The sequence below is a fragment of the Schistocerca nitens genome, chromosome 6 (genome assembly GCF_023898315.1).
Source record: "Schistocerca nitens isolate TAMUIC-IGC-003100 chromosome 6, iqSchNite1.1, whole genome shotgun sequence".
Lineage (NCBI taxonomy): Eukaryota > Metazoa > Arthropoda > Insecta > Orthoptera > Acrididae > Schistocerca > Schistocerca nitens.
The window spans coordinates 591,829,717-591,853,931 of record NC_064619.1 but is presented as its reverse complement, the minus strand read 5'-3'; the positions used below and the strand labels follow the sequence as shown (position 1 = coordinate 591,853,931).

Here is a 24,215-nt window from a genome sequence, read left to right as displayed (position 1 = left end):
GACGGTACAATTTTTCGTAAGAAGTATATTGCTTACGGCTGTAGTACCATATAGAATTATATGGTTTACGTATATGTGAGTAGTTACTTGTTTTATGTCTCTGATGTTATGAGGTATACTGCATACTGGATCCTGGAGGTTATTTTTTATTGTCGCTCAGTCCTATTGGTCACCTTTATAATGGCATTTATATAGCACTTATGTGTTTAACAGCCTTATACAGTGATGCGTAGATGCTTACACTGAATCTTATTCCCAGAAAATCAGCGCTAATACGTACACCTGACTGGTAAAACAAGTAACTACTAAAGCATACATACGCCATGTAATTCTACATGTTTCTAAGACCTAATCAACATACTTTTGAAATTTCCTGGCAGATTAGAACTGTGTGCCGGACCGAGATTCTAACTCGGGACCTTTGCCTTTCACGGGCAAGCGCTCTACCAACTGAGCTACCCAAGCACGACTCACACCCCGTCCTCACAGCTTTACTTCTGCCAGTACCTCGTCTCCTACCTTCCAAACTTTACTGAAGCTCTCCTACGAACCACGCATATTACCTCTGACATATTACCATTACAGTAAAAGAAATACTTCAACAGAGTAGAAGATATTTTCAAGGAGAAACTTTCTCAGTTTGTTATCAAATTTTACTTTTCTATCTGTCAGACATTCTATATGTCAAAACGCTTTTGTGCAAAAGACAACCTTAATGTGGAGTAATGAATGCCATTTTTCCTTCCGTATTGTAATTATGTACCTTCTTGTTCCTTTTCAACTGTAGTGGATTATTTACAATAACATTCATGATAATAAATTCACTGTGAAGCTGTATTCAGAATGCATCAGTCCTTAAACAGATGTCTCCAAGATGATCGTTGGGGAGCATTACACATTATTCTTACAGCACCTTTTTACGCAATGCAGACTTTCTTTCTTAAATATGAACTACTTCAGAATATTATCCCACATGATATTATTGAATGAAAATATGCAAGGTACGTCAGCTTACTGATTTGTTTCTCTCTAAGATTTGCAATGATTCTAAGCGCAAATGTGGCCGAACCAAGTTCTTTTAGAAGTTACAAAACGTGTTTTTTTTTTCAATTTAAAGTGTCGTCAATATGGACCCCTACGAATTTAGAAGTTACACTACAGGTCATTAAAACTGCTACACCAACAACAAATGCAGATGGTAAACGGGTATTCATTGGTCAAATATATTACACTAGAACTGACATGTGATTACATTTTCACGCAATTTGGGTGCATAGATCCTGAGAAATCAGTACCCAGAACAACCACCACTGGCCGGAATAATGGCCTAGATACGCCTGGGCATTGAGTCAAACAGAGCTTGGATGGCGTGTACAGATACAGCCGCCCATGCAGCTTCAACACGATACCACAGTTCATCAGGTGTAGTGACTGGCGTATTGTGACGAGCCAGTTGCTCGGCCACCTTGACCAGACGTTTTCAGTTGGTGAGAGATATGGACAATGTGCTGGCCAGGGCAGAAGTCGAACATTTTCTGTATCCAGGAAGCCCTGTACAGGACCTGCAATATGCGGTCGTGCATTATCCTGCTGAAATGTAGGGTTTCGCAGGGATCGAATGAAGGGTAGAGCCATGGGTCGTAAAACATCTGAAATGTAACGTCCACTGTTCAAAGTACCGTCACTGCGAGCAAGAGGTGACCGAGACGTGTAATTAATGGCACCCCATACCATCACGCCGGGTGATACGAAAGTATGTCGATGACGAATACACACTTCCAATGTGCATTCACCGCGATGTCACCAAACACGGATGCGGGCATCATGATGCTGTCAACAGAAACTGTATTCATCCGAAAAAATGACGTTTTGCCATTCGTGCACCCAGGTTCGTCGTTGAGTACACCGTTGCTGGCGTTCCTGCCTATGATGCAGCGTCAAGGGTAACCACAGCCATGGTCTCCGAGCTGATAGTCTATGCTGCTGTAAACGTCGTCGAACTGTTCGTGCAGATGGTTGTTGTCTTGCAAACGTCCCCATCTGTTGACTCAGGGATCGAGACGTGGCTGCACGATCCGTTACAGCCATGCGGATAACATGCCTGTCATCTCGACTGCTAGTGGTACGAGGCCGTTGGGATCCAGCACGGCGTTCAGTATTATCCTCCTGAACCCACCGATTCCGTATTCTGCTAACAGTTATTGGATCACGATCAACGCGAGCAGTAATGTCACGATACGATAAACCGCAATCGCGATAGGCTACATTCCGACCTTTATCAAAGTCGGCAACGTGATGTTAGGCATTTCCCCTCCTTACACGAGGCATCACAAGAACGTTTCACCAGGCAACGCCGGTCAACTGCTGTTTGTGTATGAGAAATCGGTTGGAAACTTTCCTCATCTCACCACGTTGTAGGTGTCGCCACCGGGGCCAACTTTGTGTGAATGCTCTGAAAAGCTAATCATTTGCATATCACAGCATCTTCTTCCTGTCGGTTAAATTACGCGTCTGTAGCACGTCATCTTCGTGGTGTAGCAATTTTAATGGCCAGTAGTGTATCTCAGTACTTATTTTTTCTCATCATTTGTTACAGTTATCATTGCTGTAGTATCTCTAGACGTGCATAAATGAATGTGTTGTCTCTTTCTTAAAATTGAGCGTGAGACCATTCGCAGAAAACCAGTCAATGATACTTTTAAGAACTTTATTTACCATTTCTGCTGTTTCTGTATAAATGCTTGGATTGATCACAATACTAGTGCCATCTGTAAAAAGAACTAACTCTGCTTCTTGTATACGAAACGGAAGATCATTTAGTTATATTAGGAACAGTAGTGGACCTAAGACTGAACCTTGGGGAACCACATACGTAATTTGTCCAAAGTCATAATTTTGCCACTGGAATATATATACATTCGTGTCCAGAATTAAGGCAACAAATCGCTATTTCCCCATCCTGTGTCTAATTCAGAATATAAACATACACATGTCCTTACGATCATGTTCTGTACGGCAGATGGCATTCCGGTCAGTGGACAACAGGGCCAGCGATGATGTCAGGGCACATATCAACCGTGAAAATGTTTGCCTCGTATGCCCAATTCCACAGTCATTGCGTACAATCATAGCTGGTGCAGTTTGGTACGAAGAAGAAGGCTACCACTATCTCTGTGGTGGAAGGCCACGATAAGAATGGAAGCACGATAGTCGCAAACTGATGTGGCCCAATGGCTTAATGTGAATCGTTCTCTTCTTTCTCGGATGTGGTGACGGTTTATAGAGACCGAAACTGTATCCCTAAGACCAGGGCATGGCCGACCAGTGTGATGTTAGAGAGGGAGGGCTGTAATATGTCAGAATTTGTACAGAATATTCCGGCAGAGAGGCCTTTGATGTCGGAGAGCTGTTGATTTGTTGTGTGTGTACCTCTAAAACACAGAAGGGAACGTCCAGAGAGAAGTCGTCAACATATCATCTCGATGGTCGAATAGTGGGCCAATATTCTTTTCACAGATGAATCCTGAGAGTGATTCTTGACGGATTCGTATCTGGAGGGAACGAGGAACACGACTTCGGGATCCAAATATTGCGGAAAGAGACCAGTATCGAGAAGGATTCCTAATGGTGTGGGCAGGGATTATGTTGACCACTCGAACACCTCTTCATGAGATCGTACGTGTAAACTGGCATGGTTTAACTGCTGTGACGTATCGTAACGAGATCTTGGAATCTCACGTGCAGTTGTTGCGAGGTGCTGTGGGCCCAGGCTCCGTACTGATGGACGATAATGCTCGACCTCATAGAGCATGGGTGGCTTGGAAGCGGAAGATATTGCACGCATGCTGTGGGCTCCTCGCTCTCCCAGTTTAAAATCCATAGAGCTTATCAGGGGTGCTCTAGGAAGACGAGTTGCATCATGTCAGTATTCACCAACGGCACTCCAGAGCAGCTCTGGAGGAAGAATGGGCGTTATTGCCTCAACATGAGACTGACGACATCAGCTACAGCATGCCTGCACTGCTTCAGGAGGTGGTTGCATCCCATACACACAGTAACCAGTTTTCAGAATGAGTGTGCAAATCCCCTTAGTTCGTTACGCACGTTGCCATTGTTTACATTCTGTATTTTTTACATTGTTTCTATTTTACTATCACCTGCTTATACGGTTTTCTGGCAAAATAAACACAACCCTGCAAAAGTACCGTTTCTTGCTTTAATTTTGGACAACAGTGTTACATGTATGTATATTTATACTGTAACCAAAATTTCGAATTTTATGCTGCAATTTTAATGATCAGCCACATATTTCGGTAACGTTCCCGGTGGAAGATACCCGGTTGTAACAGCAATGGTTACGAGTAATAAAGTCGGCACCGGGCAGCACTGGAGACAGTGAATACAGAGCTAGGGACAGTACAGTAAGTGTCAGCACTCACAGTGGACGCTGACGGGGAATCGCTTGCTGACGGCCGGCGGGACGCCGTTGGAGGCGACGCACAGGTAGACGCCCATGTCGGCGCGCGTCACGCCGCTCAGCAGCAGCGTGTCGCCCTCCACCTGGTGCTGCGCTGCGAACATAGTACACAGAAAAACACTACCATCACTGCCAGGTCTTCACCTAGATCTGTGTCACAACACACAGACAGTAACGAATTACACTGAAGCGCCAAAGAAACTGGTACACCTGCCTAATATCGTATAGGGCCACCGCGAGCACGCAGAAGTGCCGCAACACTACGTGGCGTGGACTCGACTGATGTCTGAGATAGTGTAGGAGGTAGTGACACCATGAATCCTGCAGGGATGTCCATAAATCCCGTGAGAGTACGACGGGGTGGAATCTCTTCCGAACAGCACGTCGCAAGGCATCCCAGATATGCTCAATAATGTTCATGTTTGGGGTCTTTGGAAGCCAGCGGAAGCGTTCAAGCTCAAAAGAGTGTTACTGGAGCGGCTCTCTAACAATTCTGGACGTTTAGGGTGTCACATTGTCCTGCTGGTAATGGTCCAAGTCAGTTGGAATTCACAATGGAAATTAATGGATACAGGTGATCAGACAGGAGGTTTACGTACGTGTCACCTGTCAAAGTCGTATCTAGACGTATCAGGGGTCTCATATCACTCCAACTCCACACGCTCCACACCATTACAGAGCCTCCACGAGCTTGATCAGTCCCAGGCTGACATGGAGGACCCATGGATTCATGAGGCTGTCTCCGTACGTCCATCCGCTCGATTCAATTTGAAACAAGACTCGTCCGACCAGACAACATATTTCGAGTCATCCACAGTCCAATGTCGGTGTTGAAGGGCCCAGGGAGGCGTAAACCTTCGTGTCATGCAGTTATCAAGGGTACATGAGTGGGCTTTCGGCTCCAAAAGCCCATGTCGATGATGTTTCGTTGAACAGTTCCCACGCTGACACTTGTTGATGGCCCGGCATTGAAGCCTGCAGCAAGTTGTGGATGGGTTGCACTTCTGTCACGCTGAACGATTCTCTTCAGTCGTCGTTGGTCCCGTCCTTGCAGAATGTTCTTGCAGCCGCAGCAATGTTTTACCGGATTTCTGATATTCAGGGCACGTTCGTGAAATGGTCGCACGGGAGAATTCCCACTTCATCGGTACCTAGGAGTTGCTGTTTACCGTCGCTCGTGCTCCAACACCACGCTGAACTTTTTAAATCTTGATAACCTGCCATTGTAGCAATGTAGATTGTAGCAATCTAACAACTGCGACAGACACTTTTTGCCTTATATTGGCCCTTCCGACCGCTGTGCCGTATTCTGCCTGTTTATATATTTCTGTATTTGAATACGCATGCCTATACGAGTTTCTTTGGCTCTTCAGTGTATAACATAAGATATCCATCAACAACAGAATTCGTAATACTCTGCGTTCATCTTAGTTCACTGCCAACCACTGTGCCACGGTTGGTACAGCTCTTTCCTTCAGTGTACGAATATAAGCATCGTCGGGCGCTCCCAGTACTTCGACGGATGACCTGTGGACTGTATTCCCTTTGCCTTTGCAACAGAGAGGACAGAAGGGGTGGTAGCATGAAGTCCGTAATCACCTTTTTTTTGTCGGTGTCACGGATTAAATTGCAAACCTCTCCGCAGCTTCTCGTGAAATGAAGGAATGCGACGCTGTTGATGATGGTGATACATCCGTCGAATGGGGACGTAAATTTCGGCGACCCCGTTGGTGCTATTCGAGAGGAGTGGGCCATGTGCCGGCACCAGGTTTCATCCGTCATTCATATACAAGGTAATTCATTATCATGTGCCAACTTGCTGGAAGCACACTGCTTTGGAAAAACAAACAGGGAAATGTTCGCACGGTGAACAGGTACTCTAGCAACATAATGCCAGAAGAACAACAGTGTTATTTTCTGCTGCACATAGACCATTTATATACTATTAGCGAATACATAAATCTATGACACCCACAGTAAATAATGTACACTGTCCAGTCTCATTAATGTGACCACCTGTCAAAAGCCTTTTGCAGCGCAAACAGCTGCAAAGACTTGCAGAAAGAGAGACAGTGAGTCCTGGAAGGTACCGATATGGATGTGAAGACATGCCGATTCCAATGCTGCCGCCAGCTGCGATGGGCTTCTCGGTTGAGGATCCATGGCACGTACAGCCCGATAGAGGTGGTCCACAGATTTCTTCCGGTTTAGATCCGGGGAGTTTGGTTCAAATGGCTCCAAGCACTATGGGACTTAACATCTGAGGTCATCAGTCCCTTAGAACTACTTAAACCTAACCTAAGGACATCACACACATCCATGCCCGAGGCAGGATTGCAATCTGCGACCGTAGCAGCAGCGCGGTTCCGGATTGAAGCGCCTAGAACCGCCCGGCCACAGTGGCCGACGGGGAGTTTGGAGGCCGGGGGAATACAGGTTACGTATTGCGGTGCTCTTCGAACCAAGCACGTACACTGCTACCTGTGTGACAAGTTGCATTGTTTCGGTAAAGACACCATCATGCCAGGCAAAAAGAAACTGTATGTACGGGTGGAGAAGGTTCTCAAGGATAGATTGATCCATTGTGTCTTCAGGAATGACAAGATCATCCTTAACGCCTGGAGCGTTCCGACGATTGTTAGCAGAGTGTTCGTTTTCAGAAGTTTCACGCCGTACACGCCAACAACCATCTGTCCGATGCAGCATAAAAAGTTATTCATCTGTAACGGCCAACTGTCGGCAGTCACGTCCGTTTGTGGTATTGGCGTGCAAATTACAGCCTTCGTCGCCGATGAATAGCAGTCAGCATGGGTGCATGATCCAGGCGCGAGCTATGTAGACCCATACGCAGCTGAACTGTCGTTGAGGACACACTGTTTGTAGCTCCTTAGTTCCTCTGGATATTCAGTTGCTTAGCAGTTGCACCTCTGCAGCTGTCGTTCACCTCTGTCATACATCGCCCGTGGTGCACATCAGCTGCCTCGACGCCGATATTGGATAGCGCCATTTTGCCATGCACAGGATACTTTAACCACGGTGGCACGCGAACCGTTTACAAACTTAGTCGCTTCGTAAATGCTTCTACTCTTGCCTGGAACACTAATGAGCATGCCCTCTTGGACGACAGATAAATCGCTTCGTTTTCGCATTACGACAGCTTCTGTTATCCGTGTCGACCCGTCGCGCTTTACACGACCTACACCACAGTCTGTAGATGGTTATTGCCAGTTGAGGTCGACCACAGGCAGTGGTTGCGTTAATGTGACTGGAACGCGTATATCTTTGCTTTGTTGTGTTTGCGTAAGCTATCGGTGTGTGTAAACACATTAAGTTAATCAAAATCAGAATGATATTTGTAAAAGTGCTAATGATGATCCATCTTTCATTTTGTTTTTTCGTGATTGTGTGTGAAACACTGGGATACGTTTATCATGATGTTGCTGTGTGTTATACGGATACAACAAATAAAAACATAAGCCTTCAAAACTATCAATACACATTCACGTCAAGTACACACATCAAAAAAAGGTTCGCATCACCTCGGTTCCAGGAGTTTCAAAACGGGTACAGAAAAATCGAATAGAGATCAACATAACATCATTTCTGCCATTTTTATTGCTCATGAAAACCACACATTGCATGTTGTACCACCATACAGCGAGACCTTCACAGGTGGTAGACCAGATTGCTGACACTGGTATCTCTAATACCCAGTAGCACGTCCTCTTGCATTGATGAATGCCTGTATTCGTCGTGGCATTCTATCCAAAAGTTCATCAAGATACTGTTGGTCCAGATTGTCCCACTCCTCAACGGATATTCGGCGTAGATCCCTCAGAGTGGTTGATGCGTCGCGTCGTCTATAAACAGCCCTTTTCAATCTGTCCCAGGCATTTTCGATAGCGTCCATGTCTGGAGAACATACTGGCCACTCTAGTCGAGCGATGTCGTTATCCTAAAGGAAGCGATACACAAATGTGCACGATGGGAATCAGAATTATCATCCATGAAGAGGACTGCCTCGCCAAAATGCTGCCGATATGGTTGCACTATCAGTCGGAGGAAGGCATTCACGTATCGTACAGCCGTTATGGCGCTTTCCATGACCACCAGCGGCGTACGTTGGCCCCACATAATGCCGCCCGAAAACAGCACGAAAACTTCACCTTGCTGCAGACGCTGGACAGTGTGTCTAAGGCGTTGAGCCTGACTGGGTTGCCTCCAAACACGTCTCCGACGATTGTCTGGTTGAAGGCATATGCGACACCGATCGGTGAAGAAAACGTGATGCCAATCGTGAGCGGTCCATTGGGCATATAGTTGGGCCCATCTGTACCACGTTGCATTGTGTATTGGTTGCAAAGATGGACCTAGCCATGGACGTCGGGAGTGAAGTTGCGCATCATGCAGCCTATTGTGCACAGTTTGAGTCGTAACACGACCACCTGTGGCTGCACGGAAAGCATTATTCGACATGGTGCAATTGCTGTCAGGATTTCTCCGAGGCATAATCCGTAGATAGCGGCGATCCTGTTCAGTAGTAGCTCTTGGGCGGGCTGAGCGAGGCATGTCATCGACAGTTCCTACCTCCCTGTATCTCCTCCATGTCCGAACAACATCGCTTTGGTTCACTACAATACGCCTTGAAAATTTCCTTGTTGAGAGTCCTTCCTGGCACAAAATAACAATGCGGACGGTATTGACCGTCTAGGCATGGCCGAACTACAGAAAACACGAGCGGTGTACCTTCTTCCTGGTGGAATGACTGGAACTGACCGGCTGTTGGACCCCCTCCGTCTAATAGGCGCTGCTCATGTGTGGTTGTTTACATCTTTGGGCGGGTTTAGTGACACCTCTGAATAGTCAAAGGGATTGTGTCCACAGTCAACGACTATCTTCAGGAGTGCTGGGAACGTGGGTGACGCAAAACTTTTTTTGATGTGTGTAGTTGTTCTAAACAGTTATGATGCAATTTCCTTTACGAATATTTTCACAATGGGGAACCATGACACGCAAAACAAGCAACATCTGACTAACAGTTCATCCTGTTGCTTACCTATCTGGTTATGAAAGACAGTTCGAAATGTGTAATGGCAAGGAGCAACAAGATGCGTTAAAGGATAACAAGTTTAAGTTAGTTGTTAGTAGCTGTTTCTGTAACAAAACCTGCAATGACTTTTCGAAACAATAGTAGGCAGAATCGCTGTTGTATTGAGTTGTTTTAATGAGGAAAGTAGTCTTCGACTGTGTCTGTGTCAGTATTCATCTCTTTGCCTCATTAGTTTTATGTCCTGTGTAATTTTAAATGTGGGGCAGGGGAATTCTTTTACTTGCTCCATTATCTCACACAATTTTTGGGGTAAACAAGTCGCTAATCTTCTTCCTAGCACAGGAATACTTTTTTTTTTTTTTTTGTCATCAGTCTACTGACTGGTTTGATGCGGCCCGCCACGAATTCCTTTCCTGTGCTAACATCTTCATCTCAGAGCAGCACTTGCAGCCTACGTCCTCAATTATTTGCTTGACGTATTCCAATCTCTGTCTTCCTCTACAGTTTTTGCCCTCTACAGCTCCCTCTAGTACCATGGAAGTCATTCCCTCATGTCTTAGCAGATGTCCTATCATCCTGTCCCATCAGTGTTTTCCACATATTCCTTTCCTCTCCGATTCTGCGCAGAACCTCCTCATTCCTTACCTTATCAGTCCACCTAATTTTCAAAATTTGTCTATTGCACCACATCTCAAATGCTTCGATTCTCTTCTGTTCCGGTTTTCCCACAGTCCATGTTTCACTACCATACAATGCTGTACTCCAGACATACATCCTCAGAAATTTCTTCCTCAAATTAAGGCCGGTATTTGATATTAGTAGACTTCTCTTGGCCAGAAATGCCTTTTTTGCCATAGCGAGTCTGCTTTTGATGTCCTCCTTGCTCCGTCCGTCATTGGTTATTTTACTGCCTAGGTAGCAGAATTCCTTAACTTCATTGACTCCGTGACCATCAATCCTGATGTTAAGTTTCTCGCTGTTCTCATTTCTACTGCTTCTCATTACCTTCGTCTTTCTCCGATTTACTCTCAAACCATACTGTGTACTCATTAGACTGTTCATTCCGTTCAGCAGATCATTTAATTCTTCTTCACTTTCACTCAGGTTAACAATGTCATCAGCGAATCGTATCATTGATATCCTTTCATCTTGTATTTTAATTCCACTCCTGAACCTTTCTTTTATTTCCATCATTGATTCCTCGATGTACAGATTGAAGAGTAGGGGCGAAAGGCTACAGTCTTGTCTTACACCCTTCTTAATACGAGCACTTCGTTCTTGATCGTACACTCTTATTATTCCCTTTTGGTTGTTGCACATATTGTATATGACCCGTCTCTCCCTATAGCCTACCCCTACTTTTTTCAGAATCTCGAACAGCTTGCACCATTTTATATTGTCGAACGGTTTTTCAAGGTCGACAAATACTATGAAAGTGTCTTGATTTTTCTTTAGCCTTGCTTCCATTATTAGCTATAACGTCAGAATTGCCTCTCTCGTCACTTTACTTTTCCTAAAGCCAAACTAATCGTCACCTAGCGCATTCTCAATTTTCTTTTCCATTCTTCTGTATATTATTCTTGTAAGCAGCTTCCATGCATGAACTGTTAAGCTGATTGTGCGATAATTCTCGCACTTGTCAGCTCTTGCCGTCTTCGGAATTGTGTGGATGATGCTTTTCCGGAAGTCAGATGGTATGTCGCCAGACTCATATATTCTACACACCAACGTGAATAGTCGTTTTGTTGCCACTTCCCCCAATGATTTTAGAAATTCTGATGGAATGTTATCTATCCCTTCTGCCTTATTTGAGCGTAAGCCCTCCAAAGCTCTTTTAAATTCCGATTCTAATACTGGATCCCCTATCTCTTCTAAATAGACTCCTGTTTCTTCTTCTATCACATCAGATAAATCTTCACCCTCATAGAGGCTTTCGATGTATTCTTTCCACCTATCTGCTCTCTCCTCTGCATTTAACAGTGGAATTCCCGTTGCACTCTTAATGTTACCACTGTTGCTTTTAATGTCACCAAAGGTTGTTTTGACTTTCCTGTATGCTGAGTCTGTCCTTCCGACAATCATATCTTTTTCGATGTCTTCAAATTTTTCCTGCAGCCATTTCGTCTTAGCTTCCCTGCACTTCCTATTTATTTCATTCCTCAGCGACTTGTATTTCTGTATTCCTGATTTTCCCGGAACATGTTTGTACTTCCTCCTTTCATCAATCAACTGAAGTATTTCTTCTGTTACCCATGGTTTCTTCGTAGCTACCTTCTTTGTACCTATGTATTCCTTCCCAACTTCTGTGATGGCCCTTTTTAGAGATGTCCATTCCTCTTCAACTGTACTGCCTACTGCGCTGTTCCTTATTGCTGTATCTATAGCGGCTGAATACTAGTATTGCCCAAAACAAGCTTTCGAAGGGGACAGGACAGCGCGCAGCGAGCTCACCTTGCCGTCCGTCGGGCAGCCGGAGAACGATGTCGCGGCCGTCCTCGCGCTTCCAGATGACGGACGGCGGCGGGTCGCCGGTGGCCGTGCAGCGCATGCGCACAGAGCCGCCCTCGGGCGCCGCGGAGGCTGCGCTGGCGCCGTCGTCCACGATGTCCGGCGGCACCACCACCTCCAGGTGGCCCGTCTGCGCATCGCATCGAAACACTGCCTCAGCCCGAACACTACGACTTAGTCCAGTACAGTGGCAAGACACCGCATCTGATTCTGCTGCTCGTGATGTTTAATCTAGCAGAGGTACAGTCACATAATGTTAACATTTTTTTTCATGTTGCAAAGACGAGAATCTGAGGTTTCAGTTTCCACCACTAGCACGCTGATAGTTAAGAAAAAGACTAGTAGGGTGCTCGCACAAATAGACGGACACTTTCCGTCAGTTTTGAGTAAGATAGTTACCATGTAAGATCAGGTTTTTTGCGTTCTTGAGTTTGCAAAAAGTGAGTGAGAAATTTTAGTGCAGTGGTCAGACGTCTCCAATGCAGTGAACACCTAATTCTATTGTATTGTACAGTATGTTAACTGAGGCCATTGAAACAACGGAGAGGCTCCGTCCCCGCCGCAACCGCAGTGGTCCACAACCCCACGACGACTACCGCAGTCACCCCTCCGCAGCCCCACACCGAACCCAAGGTTATTGTGTGGTTCGGCCCCCGTTGGACCCCTCAAGGGAACGTCTCACACCAGACGAATGTAATCCCTATATTTTTGTGATAGAGTAATGGTGGTGTACGTGTACGTGTACGTGTACGTGTACGTGGAGAACTTGTTTGCGCAGCAATCGCCGACATAGTGGAACTGAGGCAGAATAAGGGGAACCTGCCACCATTCGCCGAGGCAGATGGAAAAACGCCTAAAAACTATTCACAAACTGGCCAGCTCACCGGACCTCGACCCATTCCGCCGGGCGGATTCGTGCTGGGGACCAGGCGCTCCTTCCCACTCCGGAAATCCGTGCGTTACACCGGACGGCTAACACCTAATTACTAAACGTGTAAGCCAACGATTGAAGAAAGTCAAAGAAAGTAGAAGCCCCTACAAAAGCTAAAGCACGAATTCACCTACAGCTTAGATGTTTGCCTCAACTGGAGAAGGGCACAATGAACATTTATTACCTTTTTCCATATGCATCTATATTACTGACATCCAGCTTATAATTCTCGAAATAAAAATTAATTAAACTTCTCAACTCTTTTGAATTCCCCTTATTGACACACAGTGAGAATTAAAAACTCGGATCAAGATTACCTGCTTGTAGTACAGCTGTTTTATTTTCAGGATAATGTCACACTATTACTGCATGAACATGAAAATGTTTCCAATACATGTTGTGAGCCGAGACACTAATGCCACTAATATTGGAAAACTTATGTATAATAATTGTTCTCTGGCCATAAATTTAACTGTGAACTGCGTGTCAAGAGCAGTAACCACATACAAGCACATGGTCCATTTCCTCCCAATAAACAGAAATCAAAGAGATTACAGCAGAAATGATTTCTTTTGCGGTATCGAAGACATAGTGCCCATAGCTCTTCAGGTAACTACTTTAGAGCTCATGTGTCGTTTTAGTTTACTGCGCTGGTTTTGAGAGCTACGCACTTCTCGTCAAAGATCTGTTGTAGACATTATAGCCTTCTCTGTTTCGATTGGGTGTGAAGGCATTAAAATTTTGCCAGAATCAGAACTCCAGACTACCCCATGAAGCGAGGACCATAATGCTGAGCCCCGCTTGCTTTCCTTAGTTTGGGCTACATTCATTTTTAATAATTTTGAGACCAACTTTATCATCATCACCATATCACTAAGATTTAAAAAAAAAAAAGAAGCTTATGACTCAGCCGCATTCTCATATGTAGTTTCAAAACATTCTACACCTTAAATCTATTGTCTTTTTCATTTCACGACAATGCTTTCCCAAGTGCATTCAAGTTCCAAGGCCTCCGATTCTTTTTCTCCGGACTGGAAAGAGATAGAAACATGCGCATTGTTTTAAAATGAGGCCGCGTTCATTGTCAATACGTCCCAGAGATGGCAGCACCGTACGGGAGGTGGAATTTTACCGCCAGCGGCGAGAATGAGAACTGTTTTAAATACTTAATGGTTCAAATGGCTCTGAGCACTATGGGACTCAACTGCTGAGGTCATTAGTCCCCTAGAACTTAGAACTAGTTAAACCTAACTAACCTAAGGACATCACAAACATCCATGCCCGAGGCAGGATTCGAACCTGCGACCGTAGCGGTCTTGCGGTTCCAGACTGCAGCGCCTTTAACCGCATGGCCACTTCGGCCGGCTTTAAATACTTAAAATGGCGACGTTTTCCTTACTTGAACAGCATGCAATCATTCGTTTTCTGAATTTGCGTGGTGTGAAACCAATTTAAATTCATCGACAGTTGAAGGAGACATGTGGTGATGGAGTTATGGATGTGTTGAAAGTGCGTTCTTGGGTGCAACAGTTTAATGAAGGCAGAACATCGTGTGACAACAAACCGAAACAACCTCGGGCTCGCACAAGCCGGTCTGACGACATGATCGAGAAAGTGGAGGGGGATCGCCGAATGACTGTTGAACAGATCGCCTCCAGAGTTGGCATTTCTGTGGGTTCTGTGCACACACCCCTGCATGACGACCTGAAAATGCGAAAAGTGTCATCCAGGTGGGTGCCACGAATGCTGACGGACGACCACATGGCTGCCCGTGTGGCATGTTGCCAAGCAATATTGACGCGCAACGACAGCATGAATGGGACTTTCTTTTCGTCGGTTGTGACAATGGATGAGACCTGGATGCCATTTTTCAACCCAGAAACAAAGCGCCAGTCAGCTCAATGGAAGCACACAGATTCACCGCCACCAAAGAGATTTCGGGTAACCGCCAGTGCTGAAAAAATGATGGTGTCCATGTTCTGGGACAGCGAGGGTGTAATCCTTACCCATTGCGTTCCAAAGGGCACTACGGTAACAGGTGCATCCTACGAAAATGTTTTGAAGAACAAATTCCTTCCTGCACTGCAACAAAAACGTCCAGGAAGGGCTGCGCGTGTGCTGTTTCACCAAGACAACGCACCCGCACATCGAGCTAACGTTACGCAACAGTTTCTTCGTGATAACAACTTTGAAGTGATTCCTCATGCTCCCTACTCACCTGACCTGGCTCCTAGTGACTTTTGGCTTTTTCCAACAATGAAAGACACTCTGCGTGGCCGCACATTCACCAGCCGTGCTGCTATTGCCTCAGCGATTTTCCAGCGGTCAAAACAGACTCCTAAAGAAGCCTTCGCCGCTGCCATGGAATCATGGCGTCAGCGTTGTGAAAAATGTGTACGTCTGCAGGGCGCTTACGTCGAGAAGTAACGCCAGTTTCATCGATTTCGGGTGAGTAGTTAGTTAGAAAAAAAATCAGAGGCCTTAGAACTTGAATGCACCTCGTATTTTATTCCATCAGATGAAGGTGTTGCAAGCTTGAATGTGAACTCTACATAATCACCAAAAACTCTTCCTTTTCAAAGTTGCTGAAGAGGTATTACTTTCACTACATTGCTTATGCAACTGCCAAATACCTGAACGAAACTGGTCTTCTTGGGAACTGCAAACCAAGACCAGTTATGCCGTAGCACCCATCCCAAGATGAGTTTTGATTCAGCTGGGCCTGGTCATTAGGCCCCATATCTTTCTTACCGTACCCCATATTTGAATTTCGTCCCTCTATACAAGGCACATGAAATAGCGTCTTGAACTTTTTTTCCCGTGTAGAAGACATTGTTTACATCTTGGAATTACATGACTCGAGATTTGTAATAGTGAGAACGTTTCCAGGATTAACTTAAACTTTCATTCTCAATCGTGCTTCCACCTATGATTTCCGAACATCACTGCCAATATTGAGGAAATGAACTACAGAAAGTTTTTCATACTAACTAAAACCTATATTTTACATTTTTACTTTGTGCCGTTAATTTACACTCCAGTCGCTCCTTCAATTTACTTTATTTATTTTTCTGTATCTGAAATCCAGTTGCCTTTCTAGCTACGAAAAAAAAAATGTTGCCTACACAGATTGTGGCTGTGCTCCTTTTTCTTTTCTTTCAGTAACCTGGAAACGGCAATTACTAACAAACGCAATTGTAATCACAATGTCCAATAAGTACATTTGTTGAAAAATAACGCAGAAAGGTTTTTGTCAACGACATAATATCTCGACTACTAAAATAAGAAAACTACGATGTTGTGAAACATGAGGCAAAATCTTTCAAATCTTATTTTTCTAACAGAAAAAAAAAAAACGTTTCGATAGTTGGCATACATAAACCGTCTAGGAAGCAGTTACGACAGCTGTCGCTCAGTGTTACATATCAGGGCACTTGTTCCACTTCTTGTCTATTAATGACCTTTTATCAGTAAAATTTCCAGATATTAAGCAGGTTTTTTGTTTCAAATGATAGAAATATTGCAATGAATATGAAATCATGATCATTTTTACAATACGTTGTTACACAAATTTCAGTGTAAAGTTCTAGGTGACTGATGACCATAGATGTTAAGTCCCATAGTGCTCAGAGCCATTTGAACCATTTTGAAGCCCGCATCTCGTGGTCGTGCGGTAGCGTTCTCGCTTCCCACGCCCGGGTTCCCGGGTTCGATTCCCGGCGGGGTCAGGGATTTTCTCTGCCTCGTGAAGGCTGGGTGTTGTGTGCTGTCCTTAGGTTAGTTAGGTTTAAGTAGTTCTAAGTTCTAGGGGACTTATGACCACAGCAGTTGAGTCCCATAGTGCTCAGAGCCATTTGAACCAACCATTTTGAACGTTAAATTTTTTATGATCACAACTTGACCATATCTTCAGAACTGCACAAACGCGCAAACGAACCTTTACGTTTTCAAATGTACATAAAATAAAATAAAAACCTCAGCACTTCATTTCATAACAGTCATGACAAATGACATGACATTTTGGCATTGCTGCCGTCCAGTGTGGCCGAGCGGTTCTCGGCGCCTCAGTCTGGAACCGCGCGACCGCTACGGTCGCAGGTTCGAATCCTGCCTCGGGCATGGATGTGTGTGATGTCCTTAGGTTAGTTAGGTTTAAGTAGTTCTAAGATCTAGGGGACTGATGACCTCAGAAGTTAAGTCCCATAGTGCTCAGAGCCATTTGAACCATTTTGGCATTGCTGCTCGATCCAAGCAAAATTTAAGCAAGACAAAAGGTATATAATGCGAAATAGTTCCGTTTTGAGAAAAAAGTTTTCAGCACAGTTGTTGTCGTGCTCTTCAGTCCTGAGACTGGTTTGATGCAACTCTGCATGCTACTCAATCCTGTGCAAGCCTCTTCATCTCCGAGTAACTACTGCAACCTACAGCCTTCTGAATCTGCTTCGTTTATTGATCTCTTGCTCTCCCTATATGGTTTTACCATCCACGCTACCCCCCAATATTAAAGTGGTGATCCCTTAATGCCACACAGAATGTCCTACCAACGGATCCCATTTTCTAGCCAAGTTGTGCCACGAATTTCTCTTCTCTCGAATTCTATTCAATACCTCCTCATTAGTTATGTGATCTACCCATCTAATCTTCAGCGTTCTTCTGTAGCACCACATTTCGAAAGCTTCTATTCTCTTTTTGTCTAAACTATTTATCGTTCGCGTTTTACTTCCATACAAGGCTACACTCCATACAAATACTTTCAGAAACGACTTCCTGACACTTAAATCTATATTCGATGTTAACAAATTTCTCTTCTTCAGAAACGATTTCCTTGCCATTGCCAGTCTACATTTTATATCCTCTCTACTTCGACCATCATTAGTTACTTTGCTCCCCAAATAGCAAAACTCATTTACTACTTTAAGTGTCTCATTTCCTAATCTAAATCCCTCAGCATCACCCGACTCAATTCGACTACATTCCATTATCTTCATTTTGCTTTTGTTGATTTTCAGCTTATATCCTCTTTTCAAGACACTGTACATTCCGTTGAACTCCATTCCGTCCAACTGCTCTTCCGGTTCCTTTGCTATCTCCATGGATTTCAATTCTTCCTCCAAACTTTTCTTTTCTTTCCTTTATTGCATGCGCAATATACAGGTTGAATAACATCGTCGATAGTCTACAACCGTACCTCACTCCCTTCTCAATCACTGCTCCCCTCGACTCTTATAACTGCCATCTGATTTCTGTACATATTGTAAATAGCGTTTCGCTCCATGTGTTTTACCCGTGCAACCTTCATAATTTGAAAGAGTATTCCAGTCAACACTGTCAAAAGCTTTCTCTAAGTCTACCAATGCTAGAAACGTAAGTTTGCCTTTGCTTAATATATCTTCTAAGATAAGCCGTAGGGTCAGCATTGCATTGCGTGTCCCAACATTTCTATGCAATCCAAACTGATCTTCCCCGAGGTCGGCTTCTACCAGTTTTTCCATTCGCCTGTAAGGAATTCGTGTTAGTATTTTGCAACCGTGACTTAATAAACTAATAGTCTTTTTACCCTCTTGATCCTCTGCTGCCTTCACTATTTCATCTCTCAGAGCTACCCATTCTTCTTCTACTGTATTTCTTTCCCTTGTTCTTGTCAATCTTTCCCTAACGCTCTCTCTGAAACTCTCTACAAAATCTGGTTCTTTCAGTTAACCTGAGTTCTATCTCATTTAAATCCTACATTTTTGCAGTCTCTTCAGTTTGAATATATAGTTCATAACCAATAAATTGTGGTCAGAATGCACATCTGCCTCTGGAAATGTCTTACAGTTTAAAACCTGGTTCCTAAATCTCTGCCTTACCATTACATAATCTACCTGAAACGATCTTTCTCTTACCATTATATAATGTATCTGAAAACATCTCTGTCTTACCATTATATACTTTATCTGAAACCTTCCGGAGTCTGCACGCCTCTTCTGCATATACAACCTGCTTTCATGATTCTTAAACCAAGTGTTAACGATGGTTAAGTTCAGCACAGTATAGTTCAAATAATTGGTGTTCCAGCTACTTCTTTCCTTGAAGATATTAGTGCAGGAGCAGCATATACCTTTTTTTTCACCCAACAGACAAATTAGAAAAATTAATTTTTGGAACAGGAATAACATAGTTAAGTGTTCATTGATATAAAACTGCTTTCGGTGTAGAATACAGCTGAAGATAAATACTAAATACTGTGCCTATTAGCTACTAATTCTGTCCTAACTACTGGTGAATTTCTCATGAGAACTAACTGATCCTGATATTGTCAATTATATCACATAATTTATGCTCAACGTAATGTTCGACTACAACACAATGTAAATGCAATGATATGTTACTTATTTCTTTATTTTATTTATCCATTCATTTTCCCATGAGATTTAGGGAATTGAGGCCCTCAGTTGCATCTAATCAAACATCCTATGCATTTTTAATTGCTGGAGTAGTCTAAACAGATATTTGTAGCATTCCAAGATTATACCTCTCCTTCACCCCTCAAGTTCACACCCTCTCAGTCCCCATCAAGGTCACCTGCTCGTTCTCAAGGTCACCCCATCCTCCTCTTTCCATTCCCTCTCAAATTCCTCTACACCCCCTGCGTCCCCCCCCCCCCCCTCCTGTCTGTCTGTTCACAGGTGTGTTGTTCAAATAGTTTTAGAGGGCTGACATCTCTCATACCGTACGCTGTATGGACAGATGCTATTCCATCGTTAATATGCTGCTCCTGCACTAAAAAAAATTGTTCAAATGAAACACTTGAGAACACATAGTCAGGGAGGGGAAATGAAGTGGGAGATAGGGTAATTATGAGAGGAAATGAAGTGGAAGATAGGGTAATTGTAAGAGAATGAGAGTAAAAGAAGGGTGTTACCTTGATGGGAAACAGGACGGGGGAAACCTTGAGGGGTGGGGATGGAACATTGAGGGAGAATGGGAGTTGTGACCTTGGTGGGTGATTAGTGGGAGGAGAGGGGAAGTGTCAGAGTTGATGACACTGAAGTAGACTGGAAACTGTTCTGGAAATCGAATTCAATCACTATTAACTGAGTACCATCTACAAGTATGAGACAAACTACTTGACGAAATTATTCTCTGGTCAGCTTTCGGTGTAAGAATTTGTTATGTCAGAAACACCTAATTATTGATAATTAAGAGACCCTCTTCCCATGTGACAACTTGATATAATTTAAGTACGCGTTTTGTACCATTTCTTGATGTTCGTAGTGCATAATTTGAATTTCTGTATATCTTGACGAAATTCTTAGTCGATTACATATCACATCTGAAGATATCAGTAAATGGGCGAAACTGGTATTGTAAATATTTCAGTAATCAGGCGATCTAGATGTAATAAATTATTATATGAAGATTTAAAAGGTCACATGCTTATCGTATGACAGTATCTCAAGTCATGAAAAGCTATCGGTATAATACTTAGATTAACTGTGTCTTCTTGTGGTTTTGATTGAGACGTACGTTTTGTACCCACTTTGATGCTAAATAAACGTAATCATTCGAGTCACAACGAGAGAAGCAGTAGTTGTAGGTCTGGCATTTTGATACAGTCCGATGTCATCTGAATATAACACAAGATTGTAACAATGGTTTGATGAGCAAACCTTCTATTCAGTGAAACATAAATATAGGTAGCTGTAACTATTCGCTTATAAAATATTAATTTCTTTTCATGAATTTTTTTTTTCGAGACATATTTAGACTCATATTCAGGTTCAATGCAGACGTTTACGTGTTCATAGTTGCAGCACGTTGCTGCTTCATGCAGCAGTGTGAGCGGTATTCGTGTCAACAAACAACTTACAGGTTCGATTGTCATTGTGTGTCAGCCACACTTTTAAGTACCATTTGCTATCATCTACTACCTGTTATCATATTGTGTAAGCTCTTGAGTGTCACAAGGAACCGATCTACAACAACAAAATTCAACAAAGGTGGAACTATAATGAAGAGTGCTTAACTCAATGGCTGTTGAGTAATGAAGATAAAAGCTTAGTGTCACGTAAAGTAACCTCCACCGCCTAGTACAATGCTACAGATAAGTAAAATTATGAAGATGAGCCTGAAAATGCTGGAGAATGAGTTCATGAACAAAAATAATATTTCATTCGTAACTGGTCAGAACTTTCTGTATTTATATTTCATTCTACATGTTATCACAAGATTGTACAGCTCCATAATGGATAAATTTATTTATTTTTTACCTTATTGTAGCTACAGCGCCATAGGGAGACTTGTACGCACAGTAGTGGGCAAAAGTTTATTTAAATTATAATATCAAGTTTTAACTAAGGTACAGTTAAGTTTGTTTGCACTTGTCTATGTCCTCGAAAAACACTTCACTCGGGAATTGTGGGTAGAGCAATAAATTTCGGCGTATTCATTTTAACCATCATCTGATGGATTTAATTTTAAGTAATTTAATTTGTGGTAAGGTCTTATGGGACCCAACTGCTGAGGCCATCGGTCACGTAGTTTACGCACTATTTAATCTAACTTAAACTAACTTACGCTAAGGACAACACACACACCTATGCCCGAGGGGGGACTCGAACCTACGATGGGGGGGGGGGGGGGAGCCGTGCGAACCGTGACAAGGCGTCTCGGACCGCTCGGCTACCCAGGGCGGCAGTTTTGTTTTACATTGTTGTTTACGTTTAAATATATAACACATGATGTAAAGCAGAGGGAAGTGCATCTGATGAAGGCAACAGAATTCTTAGGCAGACTACGTATTGCTTGCGAGTGACGGGAGCTGAACTGACCATGTACTTCATGGGGTCGGTGTTGACCTGGCACATGTAGGAGCCGGAGTCCGCGCGCTGCACGTTGCTCACGTGCAGCCTCCACGTGTTGTGGCCGTTGTGGGTGACGGCCAGCCGCGGGTTGTGCGCCACCATGTGCGTGTGGATCGCCAGGATCGCCTTCGAGTCAGACTTGATCCACGCCACCTGCCGCACAAAGCAACACAACACTAGCAACTTATACAGCTGAAACAGAGTGCACATCCTGAAAAAGATATCAGAACCATTATCTGGAATACTCTCTTTCAAATTCTGAAGGTGGCAGGGGTAAAATACAGGGAGCGAGAGGCTATTTACAATTTGTACAGAAACAAGACGGCAGTTATAAGAGTCGAGGGGCATGAAAGGGAAACAGTGGTTGCGAAGGGACTGAGACACGATTGTAGCCTATCCCCGATGTTATCCAATCTTTACGTTGAGCAAGCATTAAAGGAAACAAAAGAAAAATTAGGAGTAGGTATTAAAATCAATGGAGAAGAAATAAAAACTTTGAGGTTCACCGATGACATTGTAATTCTGTCAGAGACAGCAAAGGACCTGGAAGAGCAGCTGAATGGAATGGACAGTGTCTTGAAAGGAGGATATAAGATGAACATCAACAGAAGCAAAACGAGGATAATGGAATTTAGTCGAATTAAATCGGATGATGCTGCGGGAATGAGATTAGGAAATGAGATGCTTAAAGTAGTAAATGAGTTTTGCTATTTGGGGAGCAAAATAACTGATGATGGTCGAAGTAGAGAGGATAAAATGTAGACTGACAATGGCAAGGAAAGCGTTTCTGAAGAAGAGAAATTTGTTAACATCGAGTATAGATTTAAGTGTCAGGAAGTCGTTTCTGAAAGTATTTGTATGGAGGTAGTCATGTATGGAAGTGAAACGTGGACGATAAATAGTTTAGACAAGAAGAGAATAGAAGCTTTCGAAATGTGGTGCTACAGAAAAATGCTGAAGATTAGATGGGTAGATCACGTATCTAATGAGGAGGTACTGAATATAATTGGGGGGAAATATTTGAGGCACAACTCGACTATAAGATGGGATCGGTTGGTAGGACATGTTCTGAGGCATCAAGGGATCACCAATTTAGTATTGGAGGGCAGCGTGGAGGGGAAAAATCGTAGAGGGAGACGAAGAGATGAATACACTAATCAGATTCAGAAGGATGTAGGTTGAAGTAGGTACTGGGAGATGAATAAGCTTGCACAGGATAGAGTAGCATGGAGAGCTGCATCAAACCAGTCTCTGGACTCAAGACCACAACAACAACATACAACATATCTACGGTAAAAGCGACCCGGATCAATAACATTCACATTTAGTCACAAAAACATATTTTAAAATCTAAAGCTACTTAAGGTAGGTTCTCATTCAACATGGTCGCAAACTAATGTTTTTTGTTCCATTTTTCTAAAGGTATTTTTGTGTAGAATATTGGGGTGGAACGGTTTTTTATTCGTGTGTTACAAATGTGTCTACAGCACATTATTCGAAGCACCGTAACGACCACCGTGGGACGCTCTCAGATGGAGACGCCCAGCTGAGGCAGAAAATCTGTCGTGTCGTCAGCCGAGTTCGCAAAATGCATTGCAGTATGCTTGCAAAAATGTTCGTCGAAAAAGCTAACGAACATCCTGCGCAGACTGCTCCGCGACGTCGGCTTTTCTAGCCAAGAAGAACGAGGGAATTGCTCTCCAGGATCAATACGAGTTGGAGGAGGGGATGATATACCGTTCTGGAATTGCAGACTAAACGTAAGTAACGAAAATACTTCTTTCGGTCAAATTTTTGTCACAGTTGATAAAACATAATTTTTAGTTAACCATATTGGATTAGCCGTTTCGAATCTCGAAAATATAACTTCAGATTTGTGTTCAGAACAAGTAGTTTTTATGCGGATTGAACTAATAATACATACAGAAGCTCTCCCTAAACTTTAAACAAGTTTTATTCGAAAGATAATTTTTCAAAACTGCGTGAAGCTCAAAACGAAAACGGTTCGACCTATTAACTTCTACCTTTGAACCCTCAAGAGTAAAGGCGTTCCTTGAGAGCTTATACCTGTAATATATGAAATTTGTTAAAATTAACTATTTTTTGTAAAGCTTTAAACAGTGAAAAACCCAAACGACGAAATCAGACTTCAATTTAGCACCATTTCGTTAAATTTAAAAGTTATTTCATTCTGATTAGGTACAATCTCCTGTAAATTTAATGTAATATCGACTGATGTTATCCATGTTTGGTTTTCAGATTCTTTGTACGTGTTTTCATTGTCTCAACAAAAATTTCTAAACTTCGTATTTTTTTTACTTTTTTTTTTTTTTTTTTTTTTTGCTCATTTGAATGAGAATATCGCCTTAAGGAAAGAAAGTAAGCTTCGCATGATGTATCAGT

General features: G+C 43.2%; 1 protein-coding gene across 1 annotated transcript in view; it reads right to left on the bottom strand.

Annotated features, from left to right (window-relative positions):
- Nucleotides 1-24,215, bottom strand: part of LOC126263511 (lachesin-like) — a 385,251-nt gene that overhangs the window by 21,081 nt on the left and 339,955 nt on the right. The window contains exons 4-6 of the mRNA XM_049960604.1: nt 21,780-21,965; nt 11,979-12,165; nt 4,440-4,571 (exon numbers count right to left, since the gene is read on the bottom strand). Coding sequence (XP_049816561.1) covers nt 4,440-4,571; nt 11,979-12,165; nt 21,780-21,965 — 505 coding nt within the window. The remainder of the gene's footprint in view (nt 1-4,439; nt 4,572-11,978; nt 12,166-21,779; nt 21,966-24,215) is intronic.